Consider the following 17,823-nt stretch of genomic DNA (forward strand, 5'->3'; position numbering starts at 1 on the left):
GGGAGTCTCTGATTCTGGGAGAATTTTTTTTTTCATTCCCTCTCTTAAAACCCCTTTTCCCACAAAACTTATATTCATGTGAAAATATATTTGCTTTAATTCATAGATTAAAAGCCACTACAGATAGTCCCGTATGACCATAATTAAACCCAAAACTTCCATTCTTAAGCAAGACAGTTATTAAGTGTACCTAGCCCCATTTTACAGCCTCCCTTGCCACAGGTGTTACCTTAATTGTTAAGTTAGTCATATGGTTAGCAACACGGTCGTTAAGCGAATCGGGCTTCCCCCTTGACTTTGCTTGTCAGAAAGTCGCAAAAGGGGATCACGTGACACACACACCCCGGACACTGCGACCGTCATAAATACAGGCCAGTTGCCACTTTTTTTTTTAGATTTTGTTTTAAAAGATCAAATCAAAACTAGACTTTTGGGAAACGTTAACGATGGGGGAAAGTCAACTTTTGTTTATAAATTGGGCACAGGGGGAACATATCTCAGATTTAAGGAGGAGACTTCTTGCTGGCGTTTTCGGTTTACGTCAGATGTTTATTTCTGTGCACAAAGAGAACGGACGTCTTTCTGACAGGCGTGGGTGCGTTTACTCCACCTGAGTGGGCCCACTTTCCACAGCTAACAGGCGAGGTCCTTCAGGAGAAGCATTTGGTGGTCCCAGCTGGTCAGCAAAATCCTCAGTTTCATGGCAAGATCTTTAAGCTGCAGATCTCCGGACAAGGGGTCTTCCCATCGGCTCCAAACCCTCCCACCAGGTAGAGCTTGTCGTCCCAGAGGCACGTTCGGTGGCCGCATCTCTTCTGCACGTGGGTAGAAGAAGGGAAGTGGAACCAGTTTGCTGGTGACGCTCCTGGAAGAATGAAGCAAACGCTCGTAAATCCTCGAGTTCGTTGAACGATTGTTCAAAATTATGACAGCCCTGGAAACAGTGTCTTAGGGCTGGCCCTGACCCTTAGCAACCGTTGCAATGTCCCCACACTGACACGATTGCAATTCAGCCACTTGGCACCATTGTGCATATGTCATAAGTCAGGGACTACTTGCAATTTCAAATGCAGGTTCCAATCTCGGAAGGCAAGGCTGCTCATTGCAATTTCCTGAGCTGAAGTGAGCTCTTCTTAATTTTCTTGCGGCAGGGACTGGTAGGGCTGAACAGGACAAGTTGCACGGCAGAAAAAACGAGAAGAACCACTTGTGTTCTGTCAGTCCCACAAGTTAGAGCAGGGGTCTCCGAACTTGGCCACTTTAAAACTTGTGGACTTCAACTCCCAGAATTCACATGCGCTGGCTGGGGAATTCTGGGAGTTGAAGTCTACAAGTGGCCAAGTTTGGAGGCCCCCGGGTTAGAGGAAGAGATTTTTTTAAAAAAATCTTACTGGCATCATAGATATAAAGATCATTGCAGACGGCGTCTCGGCCCCTCGCCAAGGTCTCTCCCCCAAAAATGATCGCAAAGGGCCCGACCACCGTGCAGGAATGGTGCCTCAGGCCTTTGGGGCCCTGCTGTGACCCCCTTTCAGTGCCCACCAAGCGAGAGAGCTGCTCGGTCAGCTCCAGGGCCTGGGCGGACTCGACCTGCGGAAGGAAAGGCAGAGACAGCTTGGCTTGGCCTGACGTTAAGGATGCCACACTTTTTGACTGACTTCCTTTGAAGTGGTTAACCTTATTGTACATACATGCAGCTGCAAGCCCTGCTGGCTGGGGGATTCTGGGAGTTGAAGTCCACCCTTCTTCAAGTGGCCAAGGCTGAGAAACACTGCCCCAAAGCTGGGGTTAGCATGCCAAATGTGGCTGACTTTATCCTCCATCTCTGAGATTTGGGGGAGCGCCATGGCTTTCCTCCCCTCCTAGCAAGCCCCCTGTTTCAAACCCCTCACGTAATTTTGCCCACCCTAAGGGCTGGGAACCATTTCCACCCGGGTCTTGGCTTTCTCAGTCGCCGTCTGGCATGACATAGGGCCTCCTGCTTGAGCAGGGGGTTGGATAAGACGACCCGCAAGGCCTCTTCCAACTCTGTTTTGCTCTGTCTTCTAAAAGCTATCAATCTGCGCTGACACCTAACTCACGTGGAGCTTCCCTTTGCTCCAATGTCCGGCCATGTCACAGTCCGCAGAATCGCGCCCTCCAAAGACCAGGAGTTTGTAGCCGCTGCTTTTCCCGCGTGGGCCATAGTCCTGCAGCAGCATGGCAGAGTGGCCGGCTCGAGAGGCTGTCCGTGATTCCTCCTCTTTGTACCTTGGAGGAGGAGGAGGAGGAGGAGGAGAAGAGGAGGAGGAAGAAGAGGGAAGGGGAAGAGAAGGAGGAAGAAGAGGGAGAGAAGAGGAGAAGGCAAAGATTTTGACTTTCAATGGGTCAAGTTCTTCTGCCTGCTTTTAAAAGCTCATTTTCGGTTCCGCTGAGAATAAGCTTTGACCCAAACAAGTGTCATTTAACCAATGCAAAATGCAAATGTATCATCTTCAATTGTATAATTGCATTCGCATTTTGCATTCCTTATCTGCCTATAGTATACACTTAGCTTGTGCTCAATCTTGGTTTACAAAATGCACAACGTCTTTATGTGTGTGCTGTATGTAGTGGCTTGCTTTGGTTTAGCATGTCTGTGGAGATTCCCAGTCATCCAGGTCAGGGTTGTTCCAAAGGTGCTTTTTCAAAACGCAACTGGACTTTCTGTGTTTTTCCTTGAAGACGTTTCGCTTCTCCTCCAAGAAGCTTCTTCAGTTTTGAAGTGAAGCTGAAGAAGAACTGAAGAAGCTTCTTGGATGAGAAGCAAAACCTCTTCAAAGAAAAACAAAGGGAGTGCAGTTGCCTTTTGAAAAAACACCTTTTGGACATTTGGTTTAGCATGTTAGGGAAACATTCATGATGGTTTGTTAACCATGATACTCCAGCACAGAGGTCCCCAACCTTTTGAGCACCAGGGACCGGTTCCGTGGAGAGGTTTTTCTGTGGACCAGAAGGGGCCCGGTTTCATGTACTGCCTGCATCCCACGGATAGGGCTTTGCTTGTTTGTGCGGACCACTTTCTGGCATGCCGTGGCCCGGTACTGGTCCACGGATAGGGAGTTGGGGACCCCTGCTCTAGCACACTACTGCAATTCTGGGAGATTCTGGGAGTTGAAGTCCACACATCTTCAAAATGGCTAAGGTTGAGAAACACCGCCATAGATGAGCCCACCCCTATGTCTATATTGGCCATGCAAGTGGGACCTCAATCAGAATACAGCTGGAAGGGATCTTGGCGGTCTTCTAGTCCAACCTCCTATACCCTATACCCTTTCAGACAAATGTGGACCTTACTAAGGATTTATAAAGTGCTACTAACACTTCACATGATTTTGATTCTATGGCTCTGTTTATACAACCAAGGATTGTATTAGCTTTTTTGGCTGCTGCCGCACACTGCTGGCTCATGTTTAAGTGATCGTCCATTAGGACTCCAAAGTCCCTCTCACAGTTACTGTACTATTTTTGAGCCAGGTTTCACCTAATCTGTAGTTGTACCTTTGGTTTTTCCTGCCTAGGTGCAAATCCTTGCTTTTCTCCACATTGAATTTCATGTTGTTGGATAGGGCCCATTGTTCAAGTCTGTCAAGAACATTTTATATCCTGAGCTTGTCTTCCAGGGTGTTGGCTATTCCTGGAGCTTAGTGTCATCTGCAAATTTGATGAGTTCCCCTTCTATTCCCTCATCTAAGTCATTGATGAAGATATTGAAGAGTCCTGGGCCTAAGACAGAACCTTGTGATACCCCACTGCTTACTTCTCTCCGTGTGGATGTAGTACCATTAAGGACTACTCGTTGAGTACAGTTTGTTTAGCCAAATCCATCTGGTGGTGATGTTATCTGTCCCACACTTTTCTAGCTTACCACGAAGTCGGTTGTGGTCTACTTTGTCAAATGTCTTGCTGAAGTCTAAATATACTATGTCCACAGCATTTTGCTGGTCTACTAATAGTCACTTTGTCCAAGAATGAAATAAGATTGGCTTGGCACGATCTGTTTTTAACAAACCCATGCTGGCTACTAGTTATAATTTTATTTGTTTCCAGATGTTCACGGATCTGTTTTTTGATTATGCCAGGAACTGAGTGGGACTTACCAGTACGTCTTGTTGCTAGGCTGCAGGTGCAACGTGAAGATGCTGGCATAACGCCGCTGGGTGCGTAGGCCACCCTCCCGGCCCACCACCAGCAATTCATGCTCTGTCAGCTGGGTGCAGGTATGGCTACTCAGCCCCACGGGGGTCTCAGATGTTCTGGCTGTCCAGCCTTCCCACTGCTTCTGCTCCGCATCGAAACTGCAGACATCCGAGACCCTGTGGGATCCATCCCATCCACCTACCACACACAGCAAGCGGTCGCCCAGCACCACCGCCTCGTGGTGACTGCGATGGTAGCCGTGTTCCGGAGCAAGCGTGTGCACCGTCTGGGTGGATGGGTCAAAGGTCACCACGTCTCCCATGGGGGGCTCCTGAGTGTCCTGGGTCTTCAGCCCCCCAAAGATCAGGAGCTTTCCTTGCACCACGTTGCAGGAATGGAAGCCCCGAGCCAAGAGGTCGCTGCGGACCACCGGCTCCCATTCCCAGCGGCTTCCACCTGAGGCGGCCATTCTGGTCTTCGTCAAGAGTTGGGACAGGCCAGATGAAGGCTGGAGAGGATGACATGGAAAATGGGCATCACTTTACAGAGGAAGAGATTTTGGAGGTCTTCTAGTCAACCCTGCCTGAGCAGGAGACCTTATTCCATTCCAGACAAATGAATGTCCAATCTTTTCTTAAAAACCTCTAATGATGGAGCATCACAACTTCTAGAGGGAAGCCATTCCACTGACTGATTGTTCTCACTGTTAGGAAATTTCTCCTTAGTTCTAGGTTGGAACTCTCTTTAATATTCTTTAATGAATCTTAATGCTAAATGGATGATTAAGTTCATTAAATGGTTAACTTTATTTAGATGACTGGGATGAATATTTGGATGCCACTAGGTGGCAGCAAAGAGATTCTAGATACTCTCTGTTTGGAGCCATCTAGTGGTTGCTCAGATTTTTGCAGCTCTGAGCGTTAGTCCTAAAAGAGAGATATTGAAATATGGGAGATGCTAGAGGTTCATTTTTTGCTTTGCATTTCAGTCCCTTAAATTAAAAATTAATTGGAACAGGAAGTTGGTGGGGCAGCAAGGGAGAGAGAAGCCTACCAGCCCCCTCTGATAGGGGGCCATTTAAGGACTTTTCTTTTAAGAAAAGCAATGTCAAATGTAGTTAACAGGCACAAATCTTGAATTAGCCAGACTACTTCAACTTACGACCACAATTGGAACTGGCAAATTCATCGTTAAGTGATGTGATTTTTAAGTAAGGTATCACGGGACTATGATGTGCAACCTTCCCTGCCGATTTCTCCCTTGATTTTGATAGTCGGAAGCCATCTGGGAAGGTGGCAAATGGCGACAATGTGACTGCAATACATAGCAATTGTCTTAAGTGCGAGTCGGTAGCCAAGATCTCATCACTTGAGATGGGGACCCTTTTGATGCTCACAAGTGTGAGGACCAGTCGTAACTCACTTTTTTCAGCACCACAGTAACTTCAAACAGTCTCTAAATACATAGTTATAAGGTAAGGAGTAGTTCTCAATTTACAACAATTGGTCCCAGCTAAGCAAGACAGGTCTTAAGTGACTTTTGCCCCATTTTACAACCTTTCTTGCCACAGTTGTTAAGCGAGTCACTGCAATTGTTAAGTTTGTTAAGTGAATCCGGCTTCCCCATTGACTTTGTTTGTCAGAAGTTCACAAAAGGGGATCACGTGACCCCGGGGCACTGCAACTGTCATAAGTACATGCCAGTTGCCAAGCATCTGAAGTTTGATCACATGACCATGAGGACGCTGCAAAGTCATAAGTGTGAGAAACGGTCCTAAGTCACTTTTTTTCAGTGCTGTTATAATTTCAAAGGTCTCTAAATAAATGGTCCTAAGTTAAGTAATAGAGCAATAGAGCAGACTCACAAGAGTGTGAGTCAAGAACCGATGAATCCTGGAGGGAGATTTATTTTACTATAATCTTATTTTTTCTTGGTTTAAAGGGGAAAAAAAGGCTGGATTTGCATTACACAGATTAGCAAAATCATCAGTATTTATCCTATAAACATGTAAACAGCACATGCCAAATACAGGATATGAAATGACAGGGTGTTCACCAAATGCCTTCAACTTCACCAACCCGCTGGGGATTATGGGCTTAATCCAAGTTGCCAAAGGCTGGCGGGGAATATTAACACCAATATTCTCACCAAAATGTTTGCAACCCTGGATAAAGAGCTAAAATATGGAGAATTGATAATTGTAATTGTCTGAATTCTCAAATCCTGGTTACATTGACCGTATATTCTTTGTTATAAAGGACAGTCTTTTTTTTTTTTTTTTTAGAAAGTTCTCCTTTAAGTTGATTTATTTTTCAGAAATGGGCTTTTATCCCTTATCTTGCTCATTCAGCTTTCACTGTATGGACACTGCAACGCACAATCCTCACAGTCTTTCCTAATGCACAATTTTACATTTTCCTAAATTTTACATTGTAATATTTCACAATTTTACGATGTGCAATCCTCTTTTTAATATAAATTTCCCTGTACAGTTCGACTTGAGATATTTTTCTTACAATACATCTTTCTGTAAAGTTTTCCTTTCTTTTCTTTTTTTTTAAAGATTTGTATTTAATTTCAAAAAATAAAAAAAGTTAAAATGCAAACAGGTTTTCTCGCTCTGGAATTTCCCTTTGCAAACCCATTTGTAAACATCCACAATGTTCTTCTTTTATCCTTACGAACCTCTTTCAGATTTTCTCCTTTTTAAAAAAATCAGTGCTTCATTTTTTCCAAGAAAATAGGGTCGCCGTACCCATATTAAACCAGACAACGTAATTTTAACAAATGATAGCTTAATTACTACAAGGGATGAAAGAGGGCTAGAGGGATGCAACAGCTAATTTGTAGAACTGGCAAGCCAAAATAAAGCCATTGCTGTGTTTTGGGAATAATGCCAGGAAAAATCTAATCTATTGATTGCAACGATCGTGTCTTCTAGCTAAAATTAAAGAAAAAAAAAACAGCTACGCACTATAGAAAAATGTTGCATCAGAGAGGGGTGGGGGGGAAAACCCTGCAAAAATAATTCTTGCTCAGGGCAAAGGAATGGCTGGGCTGGGTCTGCCCCAGTGACAAGTATGTGAAGGCGCCACATGCATGCACGCTTGCTATTTTGCCCGCTCAGCCCCCACCCCGTGCAGGAGGCGGCGTCCCCGGCAGTGTGTATGTGGGTCTTGCAGCGTGCTCACCTTTGCAAGCCACCACGGGGCCTACCTTGCCATAGGGATCCCTGCAGTGGTGCAGAGCCTGGTTGCTAGGCAACCGCAGCCAGCCCAGAGAAGGAGGAGGCAGGCAGTGAAGGCCTGGGCTGGGTGGGGCAGGCTGCAAGGATTGGGAGGGGGGAGCCTCACTGTCTGCCCCAAATCTTTGCTTTCAGGGATATGGACCTCAACCCCCCCCCCCCAGCACAGGGGCTGGGGAGTATGGGGATTGCAGTCCAAGGGGTACAGCTGCTTTAATGCCACTGCAGAGACCTGGCAGATCACTGGCAAAAATAGCCATGCAGGGAGCCAAGTTGATGGGAGGGGGGGGGAACCTCTTCTCTCGATGATCTGGGAGTCTCTGGGAATGTGCAGAGGTTTTTTAGACTGAAGCCCTCCAAGGCAGAATGGCCTGTTTTTTTGCAGGCCTCTGTTTTTGTTTTTGTTTTGTTTTTCTGGAGGTGCCAAGGGTTCATTTTGAGCCCTTCTCTTTTTTTTTCCCCATGGAAAATGGGCCCCGATCAGTTAATTAGGAAGCCTTCGTGCAAAATGTGTTGGTCTTCCAGTTGTGGGTGTGTAGAAGCTGAGAGGGGGGCTGTCCTGTGTCTCTGAGCATGTGGGAGGTTTTTTCCAGCTCATAATTTTGCTTTGAGACACAAATGACAGCAGTGTTTCTTAGCCTCAGCAGCTTTAAGATGGGTGGACTTCAACTCCCAGAATTCCCCAGCTGACATGGTTGGCTAGGGAATTCTGGGAACTGAAGTGCACCCATCTTAAAATATGCTGGCTGGTGAATTATGGGAGCTGAAGTCCACCCATCTTAAATTATGTTGGTTAGGAAATTATGGGAGTTGAAATCCATACAATTAAATCATGCTGACTGGGGAATTCTGGGAGTTGAAGTCCACCCACCGTACAGTTGCCAAGCTTCAAAACATAGAAAGTAGAGCAGAAGTGGGAAACTGTTGTTGACTGATGGGTTTTAGTGTGATGCTCTTGGTGAATTTACATTAAACATATCATAAGGGTGTCAGAATGCTAAATATTAAAACTTCCTCTGCTTGTCTCTTCTAGAGGATGAAATGCCAATAAAATCCTGTGCCGCTGCAAAGTGAAGATCTCATTTCTTCCCTGGTTTGTACTCTAATCTGCACCTCATTTATTATTTTTCCATGTTTTTACAAAATAGGCAAATGCACAAATATGCAAAGCTGCTCAGAAACCAGCTTCTTTCTTTCATCCTGTGACTAAAATGGCTTCAGGACAGATGCCAGCTAAATCACAATAAATAAATAAAATAATATAAAATAAAATAAAATCCCATTTGTAAGTAGGAAAAAACTGGATTCCTGTTTGCTCTCATACAGTCTCCATAAACAGTGGAGGTTTAAGAGTCACCTTGAATAGACATTCTCTGCCAGATTTGACATTCTCCTACCTCACAATACTAGAAAAAGCTGTCTCTGGCTGAAATCGTCCCTTTTCCCCCTGCCATGTTTTATTAAAGTGTGTTGTAGAATAAAATACAAATACAAACAGTGAAAAGAGAGAAAAAAAGGTGCAAAGAGAGAGAAAAAGAATGGGGAAAAAAATACTGACTTCTGACTTTTTTTCAGTGCAGTAAAATAAAAAGAAGAATGGCAGCCTAAATCTTTTGCTTTATATTTCTGAACATTTCAAGCCATTTAGAATAACTGAATCCTATATGTGGAAGGGGCCTTGGAGACCATCAAGTCCAACCCCTTCCCAAGGCAGGAAATCTCATACAAATCTAGTCAAATGGTTGTCCAATCTATTTTTGAAAATCTCCGGTGATTTCTATAACAACAAAATCATTCCAATCTTAAAGAGAAAAACTTATCTAGCTTTGTTTCCACTTGGACTTTTTCTTTGAAACTAAATATATATGTGAAACTTTAATTTAGCTTTTGAATATTAGAAGGATTAACCTTGATCAGGATCTCATATGTACACCTTCATCATGCCGTGACAATCTTGTTGGTTCTTAGATTACAGTTCAGGATCTTGTGCAAACCCCAAAATAAATTAATTATTGAACTGGGTTCAGCAAGCTAGGAGGAAGAGATTTGACAGCCATTTGTCCAGAATGGTTTAGACCAGGGCTCTTCAAACTTGGCCCTTTATGACTTGTGGACTTCAACTCCCAGAATTCCTCAGCCAGCATGCCTGGCTGAGGAATTCTGGGAGTTGAGGTCCACAAGTCATAGACCCCTGGTTTAGACTCTCCTGCTCTACGTGGGGGTTGGATTAGAAGACCTCCAAGATCCCGCTCAACTCTGTTATTTTGCATTCTGTATAACCAATCCTCTCTTTTGCTTGAAATACCTGCATGCAGAAATGTTATTTCTCTTGCACAAACAGGTGTAGGAAAAAGCTCCCTTACTGGGGAAGATTTGAAGGTCAGGGTTTCTGCTGCTGTGAAGTATGTCATAGGAGGCCAGGTTGTTGACACTACACACACAGGGAGTGGTTTTCTGTTGTCGAGAAAGCTTGACTGTGTCTCTCTCTTCCAGTGCCCTCCAGCCCCTTCCAGATCCTGGGTGCCCATTCAGGTTAGAACTAGCTTGGAGGGATCAGCAAGTCTCTTACTCCAGGTTTACTCCTCCATCAGAACCCCTCTGTTTCCTGCTGAAGACAGAGCAGGCATCCCACCCTACTTGCCTGCTGGAGGAAAGGAAAGTGCACTACGAGCAGGTGGTGCCAACTCCTAGAACAATTTCCACCTTCTCAATGGTAAGATGAGCTTGACTTAAACTTTAATAGGTATTTCCTATAATTCCATTTTTTATGCACTCACAAGACTCAGGATGATGTGCTATGTCCAATTTTGGTCACCACCATATAAGAAAAATGTTGAGACCCTAGGAAGAGTGCAGAGAAGAGCAACGAAGATGTTTAAGAGACTGGAAGCTAAAATATATGAAGAACGGTTGCAAGAATTAGGTATTGTCTAGTCTAATTAAGAGAAGGTTTAAGGGTGACATGATAGCAGTCTTCCAATATTTGAGGGGCTGCCACAGGGAAGACGGGGCCGACCTATTCTCCAAATCATCTGAAAAGGCAGGACAAGGAGCAACAGATGGAAACTAATCAAGGAAAGAACCAACCTAGAGCTAGGGAGAAATTTCCTGAGAGTAAGAACAATTAATTAGTTGAACGGCTTGCCTCCAGATGTTGTGGATGCTCCATCACTGGAAGTTTTTGTGAAGAGATTGGACAGCCATTTGAAAGGAATGGTATAAGGTTTCTTGCCTTGAGCAAAGGGTGGGACTAGAAGACCTCTGAGGTCCGTGATCTTCTCAGGCTCAGACGCTCCAAAATTTGGCTACCCAAATCACAAATTAGGAGTCCTTCAGGGAGCTTGGTCCCTTCACTTGAAAGAAGAGTGAGAAGGGTTTGGTTTTTTTAAAATATGTCCTGCTGTTTCCATTGACTTATTTTATATCTGGTGATTTTTCACCCTCTGTGACACAGATCTCGTGGTTGCTGTAGAACTGGGATCCGGCTGCTTTAATTGACCGGCAGGAGCTATGGAATTCTCCGAGCTTCCCAAGATTGGAGATGCCGAAAAGGAGAGTGAATTGGGATTTGTCCATGGCGTCTCTGGGCCTGGTAGGTTGGCCGAGAACCGAAGAAGCTAAAGTACCCTTTTTAACTGTCTGCAGAGAAAAATGGGGAGTGAGCATGAGGAATGAGTAGGACTAGGGGTGACATGATAGCTGTCTTCCAGTGCTTGAGGGGCTGTCACAGAGAAGAGGAGGTTGACCTATTCTGAAAAGCACTGAGGACAGGACCAGAAGCAGTGGATGGAAACTTGAGGGGTCCTCAATGCTCTCTGAGCTTGGCTATTTTCTTGCAGATGTTTCATGACATCACAACATTGACCTAGTTGGATCATGAAACATAAAGGGGAGTGGGGTTTGTAGGGAGGAGGAGGACGCCGATGCCGACAACGACTTTGGGGTCACTGGTGCTTTCTGAGCTTGGTGGTCTTCTTGCAGACTAGGTAACATCATCAGTGCTAGAGTCAATGATGTTATCTCATTTGGCTAATGAAATGTCTGCAAGAAAACCACCAAACTCGGAGAGCACCAAAGACTCCTCAGTTATCAAGGAGAGAAGCAACCTGGAATTAAGGAGAAATTTCCTGACAGTGAGGGCAATCAACCAGTGGAACAGCTTCCCTCCAGAAGTTGTGGATGCTCCATCACTGGAGATTTTCAAGAAAAGATTGGACAGCCATTTGTCCAGGATGCAATGAGGTCTCATACTTGAGCAGGGGGTTGGATTACTAGAAGACTTCTGAGGTCTCTTCCTGTCCTAGGAGTCTGTTCGACATTTTAAGTTTTTATTACCTGCTTATTTCATCTTCATTTCTTATCCTGTCCTTTAAGGTTACAGCAGGGTCTCAAAGTTAAACTGACCTTAAATTACATTCCCATAAAAATTGCAATGAGGCTGTTTAATCTAATCTCTGGCATGAGTTATAACATCCTATCAGAAAGCTTGAATTTTTCTCAAAGGTTTTCCTAATCCAGGGCAGGTTTTTTTTCCCTGCAAGGATTAGAAATCTTTTGGATTAGTTTCAAATTCTTTTTTGATAGAAAACCCACTGGTTTAGAGGCTGGCTACATAGAATATATAGTAAGGGAGAAGGAGTTTTTGGAGAACCCAGCGCTAAATCATAATTTAGATTTCACCTAACACATGAAGCCATTAAGTAGTGGCTCATAAACCATCATGAGTAGATTATGCAACACATTAAGTCATCCGGTTTGTTCCCTCTAAGACTCAAAGTCGTCATGATTCGATTCTTCACACCTTCCTTGTGAAGGGTATTGAATATTTTAAAGTAAGTCCTTGACCTACAACCATTTGTTTAGCGGACCGTTCAAAGTTACAGTGATATTGAAATAAGTGACTTATGACGCATCCTAACACCTTCAGCCATTGCAGCCATCCGCACAGTCAAGTGACCAAAGTCCGGCATCCCAGGGTCACGTGGTCGTCCTTTGGGACCTTCCTGGCTGTCTTCCAAGAAGCAAAATCCATGGAGCAAGCTGGTTTCACTTCACAGTCACATTTCCGTTGCTAAGCAAGGCGGTTGTTAAGTGGGTCCCACCTGATTTTATGTCCTTTTTTTGGGCCACAATTGTTAAGCGAATCACTGCAGCTATTAAGTGGATCTGCTTAACAGCTGGCAAAAAAAAAGATCGTAAAATCAGGCAGGACCCACTTAACAACCGCCTTGCTCAGCAACGGAAATTCTGGTCCCAGAATTTCGTAAGTCGTAAGGACTACCTATAATTAGCTGGTGTGCTTCAGGAGAACCATGGCATCGGGGCAGGAACTGTTTCTAATACCCAGCCAAGGACCTGGTGCGTGTTTTTGCTCTGCTGTCCTTTTTCAAAAATTCACAACAAGGTGCAATTAAAAAAAGATGCAAGCAGCAGGCAATTTTGTGTGTGAGTTTGCGTATTGTTAGGCTGCTTCCCTTCCACAGGTTTTACCAGTATTTTTAAACTGCAAAGAGTACAAATTTAATGTAGAGACTGGGTAAGAATTGGCTATCAAAGAAAACTTACAACTTTTCTTAATTTTTATTTCTTTAAAAAAAAAAAAGAACAGAGGCTCCTGAGTGCCACCTAGCGGCCTTTGGGGTCTCCCTCTCAATTTGGGTGCTGGGTTGCCAACCCTCAAATCTAAAATCCAAGGAACTTTATCTAAGAATACTATATAAGAGGTTTTTGGAGAAATTAAGATGAGATATAAATCAACAAATAATCCTGGTGGATAAACAGAGATTCCATATGAGAAGGACGATGCTCTAAGGTTTTGCATGAATGTCAACAGGAGAGTAGCTGAGATTCTTTATGTAGTTTTTTAAAAAAGAAAATGAAGGACGTCACTACACTCCTTGGACCTTTAAACTGTTTAAAATAAAATCTTGGCAGAATTCCTCAAGCATGGTTGGGATAGTCTGTGTTTCTAAGAGCGACTGCTAATTTATTGCTGAGTTTTGAATGCTGGATGAAAGTCAACCCGATGAAGGTGGAGGCTGAAGTGTAAATATCCCTATTTAGATGTTGGCGAAAGTCTGTGTTTCTCACCTTAGCCACTTGAAGATGGGTGGGCTTCAACTCCCAGAATTCTCCAGCTATCTATGCTGGCTGGGGAATTCTGGGAGTTGGAGTCCACCCATCTTCAAGTGATCAAGGTTGAGAAACACTGGTAAGATTATCCTGTCTCCAATGGACTTTTTTCTCTTCTGCTTCTTACTCAAGCATTTTTTTCCTCCACTAAAAATACTTTTTTTAAAATTTCCCAACAGTGGTGATTGCCTGCAAGATGGCGGGCGCAGCGATGTATGAGCTGGTCCGTGTCGGCCACTTTGAATTGGTGGGCGAGATAATCCGGCTGGAGGGAGATCTGGCCACCGTCCAAGTGTACGAGGAGACCTGTATCCTTCTGGGGGCGTCCCGTTTTCCTTGTCCCATTTGCTAACTCTTCATTTCCAGGGTCTCGCCCCTTCTCGCAGTAGGTAGAGTTGTAGCTGCTCCATCCCTGGAGGTTTTCAAGAATTCATTTGTTACCTGCCAGAAACGAGATGGAAATCCTCTTTTTAAAAGAGCATTTTATTAATGTTTATTACAAGATAAAATACAAAGAGAAGCAAAAGTCAAGAAAGATGGAGGATAACAAAAGGTGAAAGTGCAAAGATAAAGAAAAAGAAAAAAGTTCTGATTTCTGACTTTTTTCAGTGCAGTAGAACACAGGGGAAGTTACAACCTTTTTGCTTTAAATTTCTAGTAAATTCAAACCATTTCTGTAACAGCCAAGTCAATCTAATTGTCAAAACCTAACCTCAAAACTTCAGGAAAGATGGAAGCCCTCATGCATCTCAGCTTTCTGCTCTTGCTTGCTAAGACAATCTCTGTAGACAGGGTTTAAGCCAGGATTAAGCCAGGATGTGGCCTTCCCCACCCCAAAATGCCCCGTTCCTCTACCAGAGACTGTACCTTCCTTCTCTTTTTTCCCTGCTGTGCACCCCTCTTTTTTCCTGAGCTATCCCTGTAGCGGGGGTTTGCGTGGGGGACCCTGTGCTGCGAACGGGGAAGCCGCTCTCCGTGGTTCTTGGGCCTGGGATCATGGGGTCCATCTTTGACGGGATCCAGCGTCCTCTGAAGGACATCACGGAGCTTACCAAGAGCATCTACATTCCCAGGGGGATCAACATCTCCGCTTTATCCCGGGACCTGAAGTGGGACTTTAAGCCGGGTTCCAACATTCGGGTAAGAGACAAACAGCCGTGCAGGGAAGGGTCAGTTGGTGATGCTCCATCCAGGTGGACGCTACTTGGAAAGGGTGGCCTCAGATCTAATTCAGGGGAAGTGATCTGCTGAAGTCAGACTACACAGGTTATCCTCGACAATTCATTTAGTGACCATTTGAAGTTACAACAGCACTGAAAAAAATGTTGTAGGACCATTTTTCACACTTAGAATTGTTGCAGCATTCTCATGGTTAAAATTCAGACTCTTGACAATTGACTCGTAATTCTGACGGCTGCAGTGTCCCAGAGTCATGTAATAATCACCTTTTGGGACCTTCTGACAAGCAAAATCAATGGGAAAGCCAGAATCACTCAACAACCGTGTTACTAACTTAAAACTGCAGTGATTCACTTAACAACTGTGGCAAGAAAGGTCGTAAAATGGAGCACAACTCACTTAACAAAAGAAATTTTGGGCTCAGTTGTGGTCATATGTCAAGGACTATCTGTAATTGGCTTCTTAGAACCTGGAAAGATGAATGGAAATTTGCAAAAAAAGAAATTATAAATGGAGAAGGTCAGCACTTTCTCCCATTCGTAGAAAAATGGATAGCCACATCTCCAGAGCATCAAAATTGTTTAAAGCAGCGTTCCTTTTCTTCGCAGGTTGGGAGCCATTTAACTGGAGGGGACATTTATGGGATGGTGCATGAAAATTCCCTCATCAAGCATATGATCATGGTGCCACCCCGAAGCCGTGGCACTGTCACTCACATTGCCCCAGCTGGCAACTACGACATTTCGGTAAGTGGTGTCTCTGCAAAGGGATCGTTCAGCCCCAGATGCAAAGGGAGGAGATCTGTCAGAGCATGCACAGTCTTATTGCACTGAGATAACCCAGGAGTAAACACAGTAAACAGTGGTCTATAGTAAAAGGTGGTTTATCTTACACTATCTACAATATTGTACACCAGGAACAATATACATACACGTGTTAATCCAGCAGTCTCCAACACACAGCAGTTACAGCAGGAAAACAGAAGAGAGAGAACACAGTAGCAGAGCCTTCCTTTTATACAAAGGCTCTTAAAGAGACACAGACCCTGCTGGCTCTTAAAGGGACGTAGATCCTGCCAAGTAATTCCCAACATTACATCATACATCTCACATTACATCAGCTGGTTAGCTTTTAAATCATTACCTTGACAGAAACTGCCAGAAAATAGGGCCCTGATAGGACCATTTTATGCTGCTCTGGTCAAATCGCACTTAGAATACTGTGTCTGGTTTGGTCACCATGATATAAAATATGTTACTAGTTACTGAGACTCTAGAAAGAGTGCAGAAAAGAGCAACAAAGATGATTTTGTGTGTGTGTGTGTGTGTGTGTATGTGTGTGTGTGTAGGCTAAAACATGAAGAACAGCTGCAGGAACTGGGTATGTCTAGTTTAATGAAAAGAAGGATTAGGGGTGACATGATAGCACTCTTCTGATATTAGAGGGGGTCAACTTTTTTTTTTTTTTTTAATTATATTTATATCCCGCCCTTCTCCTTGCGGACTCAGGGCGGCTAACAACCAGATAAAACAACTACAAAATACGAAATACTACAGTTAAAAACATAATTAAAAGACAAATATTAACAATTGGCCTAAGTAATTTAAAATTATTTTAAAACCCCCGCTAAAAATTTCCCCTAGGCCAGTCCTGCAAGCTGAAATAGCCATGTCTTAAGGGCGCGGCGGAAGGAAGGGAGATCAGGGATCACCCTGATCTCTGGGGGTAGTTCATTCCAGAGGGTGGGAGCTCCCACCGAGAAGGCCCTCCCCCTTGGGGTCGCCAGCCGGCACTGTCTGGCTGACGGCACCCTGAGGAGACCCACTCTGTGGGAACTTATTTTCCAAAGCACCAGAAAGCGAGAAATAATGGATGGAAACTCATCAAGAAGAGAAGCAACCTGGAACTAAGGAGAAACTCCCTGACAGTGAGAACAATTAACCAATGGAACGGCTTGTCTCCAAATTGTGGGTGGACAGCCACTAGTCTGGAATGGTATAAGGTGTCCTGCTTGAGCAAAGGGTTGGAGTAGAAGACTTTCTAACTGTGTGTATCATGGTTCCGACAGATGAAACCCTTCAAAAGAACTTCAAGGCATTGTTTTCCTTAAATAATCTTTTATTCGGGAAACAAAGTATCGGTACTACATAGTTGAACCCAAAAACTAGATTCCCTTCCCCCTGATACAAAGTAACAAAGTGCAATTCCCACCCCCAATAAACTTTCATAAATCACATTCCCCAATTCGCTTAAAGCGGGGGCTTTCTCCTTAGCTCCACAGCCTGCCAAAACGTTATCAGCTTTTCCTTGGGTTCCCACCACAGCGTTATGTTATGGCTAGCTGAGCTTACATTCCACCACCACCTAATTTCTAAAGCGAGAAAAAGCATGTTAAAGGAATAGAGAAAATTGTTGCATTTTCATCAATTGTCAAAGCAGGAACATCCAAAGTTATCAGCGTTGACAGTATGATTCTATGTTCTATAAATTGATTTCACCCATCCATCTGAGAGAACGCTATCTCAGACTCTGGAAATGGGTGGACTTCAGCTCCCAGAATTCTGGCCGTTGAAGTCCACATATCTTCTACTTGCCAAGATTGAAAAACACTGTCCTAAGAACAAAATCAGAATCAGTCAAGGAAAGTCAGCTTCCTTAGAGAGTTGAGCCAAGACAAGATTTGAACCCATGGCAAACACTTCCTGCCCATAATTCCTTGTCCTTCTCATCTGGGTCTTCCTCCCCAAAGGACGTGGTGTTGGAGCTTGACTTCGAGGGTGTCAAGGAGAAACTGACAATGATGCAAGTCTGGCCCGTCCGGCAGATCCGTCCGGTCTCCGAGAAGCTCCCGGCCAATCATCCCCTGCTTACTGGCCAGAGGGTCCTGGATGCGCTCTTTCCGTAAGCCATCATTTATTTATTTATTTATTTATTTAATCCCATTTATACCCCGCCCTTCTCCCGAGGGACTCAGGGCGGCTTACAGGTAAATAAAAACAGTACAATACAATAGATATCTCTAAAAGCCAAATTAAAATATATATTAAATAACCTGTATTAAGTTTAATATTATAAAATCCCTTTAAAATCCCTATAAAATCCCCCCCTAG

General features: G+C 44.1%; 2 protein-coding genes across 2 annotated transcripts in view; one reads left to right on the plus strand and one right to left on the minus strand.

The window, feature by feature from the left end:
- Positions 1–653: 653 nt before the first annotated feature.
- On the minus strand, positions 654–4,627 carry KLHDC9 (kelch domain containing 9). The gene is made up of 4 exons (XM_015822991.1): positions 4,119–4,627; positions 2,082–2,250; positions 1,392–1,590; positions 654–865 (listed from the first exon to the last, which is right to left on the minus strand). The coding sequence occupies exons 1-4, from the start codon at positions 4,625–4,627 to the stop codon at positions 699–701; spliced, it is 1,044 nt and encodes a 347-aa protein (XP_015678477.1). The 3' UTR covers positions 654–698.
- Positions 4,628–10,912: 6,285 nt separating this feature from the next.
- Positions 10,913–17,823, plus strand: part of LOC107293815 (V-type proton ATPase catalytic subunit A-like) — a 17,031-nt gene continuing 10,120 nt past the window's right edge. Inside the window, exons 1-5 of the mRNA XM_015823000.1 lie at positions 10,913–10,994; positions 13,714–13,842; positions 14,460–14,674; positions 15,322–15,459; positions 17,463–17,614. Coding sequence (XP_015678486.1) covers positions 10,913–10,994; positions 13,714–13,842; positions 14,460–14,674; positions 15,322–15,459; positions 17,463–17,614 — 716 coding nt within the window. The remainder of the gene's footprint in view (positions 10,995–13,713; positions 13,843–14,459; positions 14,675–15,321; positions 15,460–17,462; positions 17,615–17,823) is intronic.

Source organism: Protobothrops mucrosquamatus, unplaced genomic scaffold (genome assembly GCF_001527695.2).
Source record: "Protobothrops mucrosquamatus isolate PMUCROS unplaced genomic scaffold, P.Mucros_1.0 scaffold1737, whole genome shotgun sequence".
Lineage (NCBI taxonomy): Eukaryota > Metazoa > Chordata > Lepidosauria > Squamata > Viperidae > Protobothrops > Protobothrops mucrosquamatus.

Coding starts and splice junctions, on each gene's coding strand:
- KLHDC9 (XM_015822991.1), bottom strand. CDS start 4,627: ATGGCCGCCTCAGGTGGAAGCCGCTGGGAATGGGAGCCGGTGGTCCGC. Junction 2,251..4,118: donor CCTAGCAACAAGACGTACTG/GTAAGTCCCACT, acceptor TCCTCCTCCAAG/GTACAAAGAGGAGGAATCAC. Junction 1,591..2,081: donor GGAGCAAAGGGAAGCTCCAC/GTGAGTTAGGTG, acceptor TTCCTTCCGCAG/GTCGAGTCCGCCCAGGCCCT.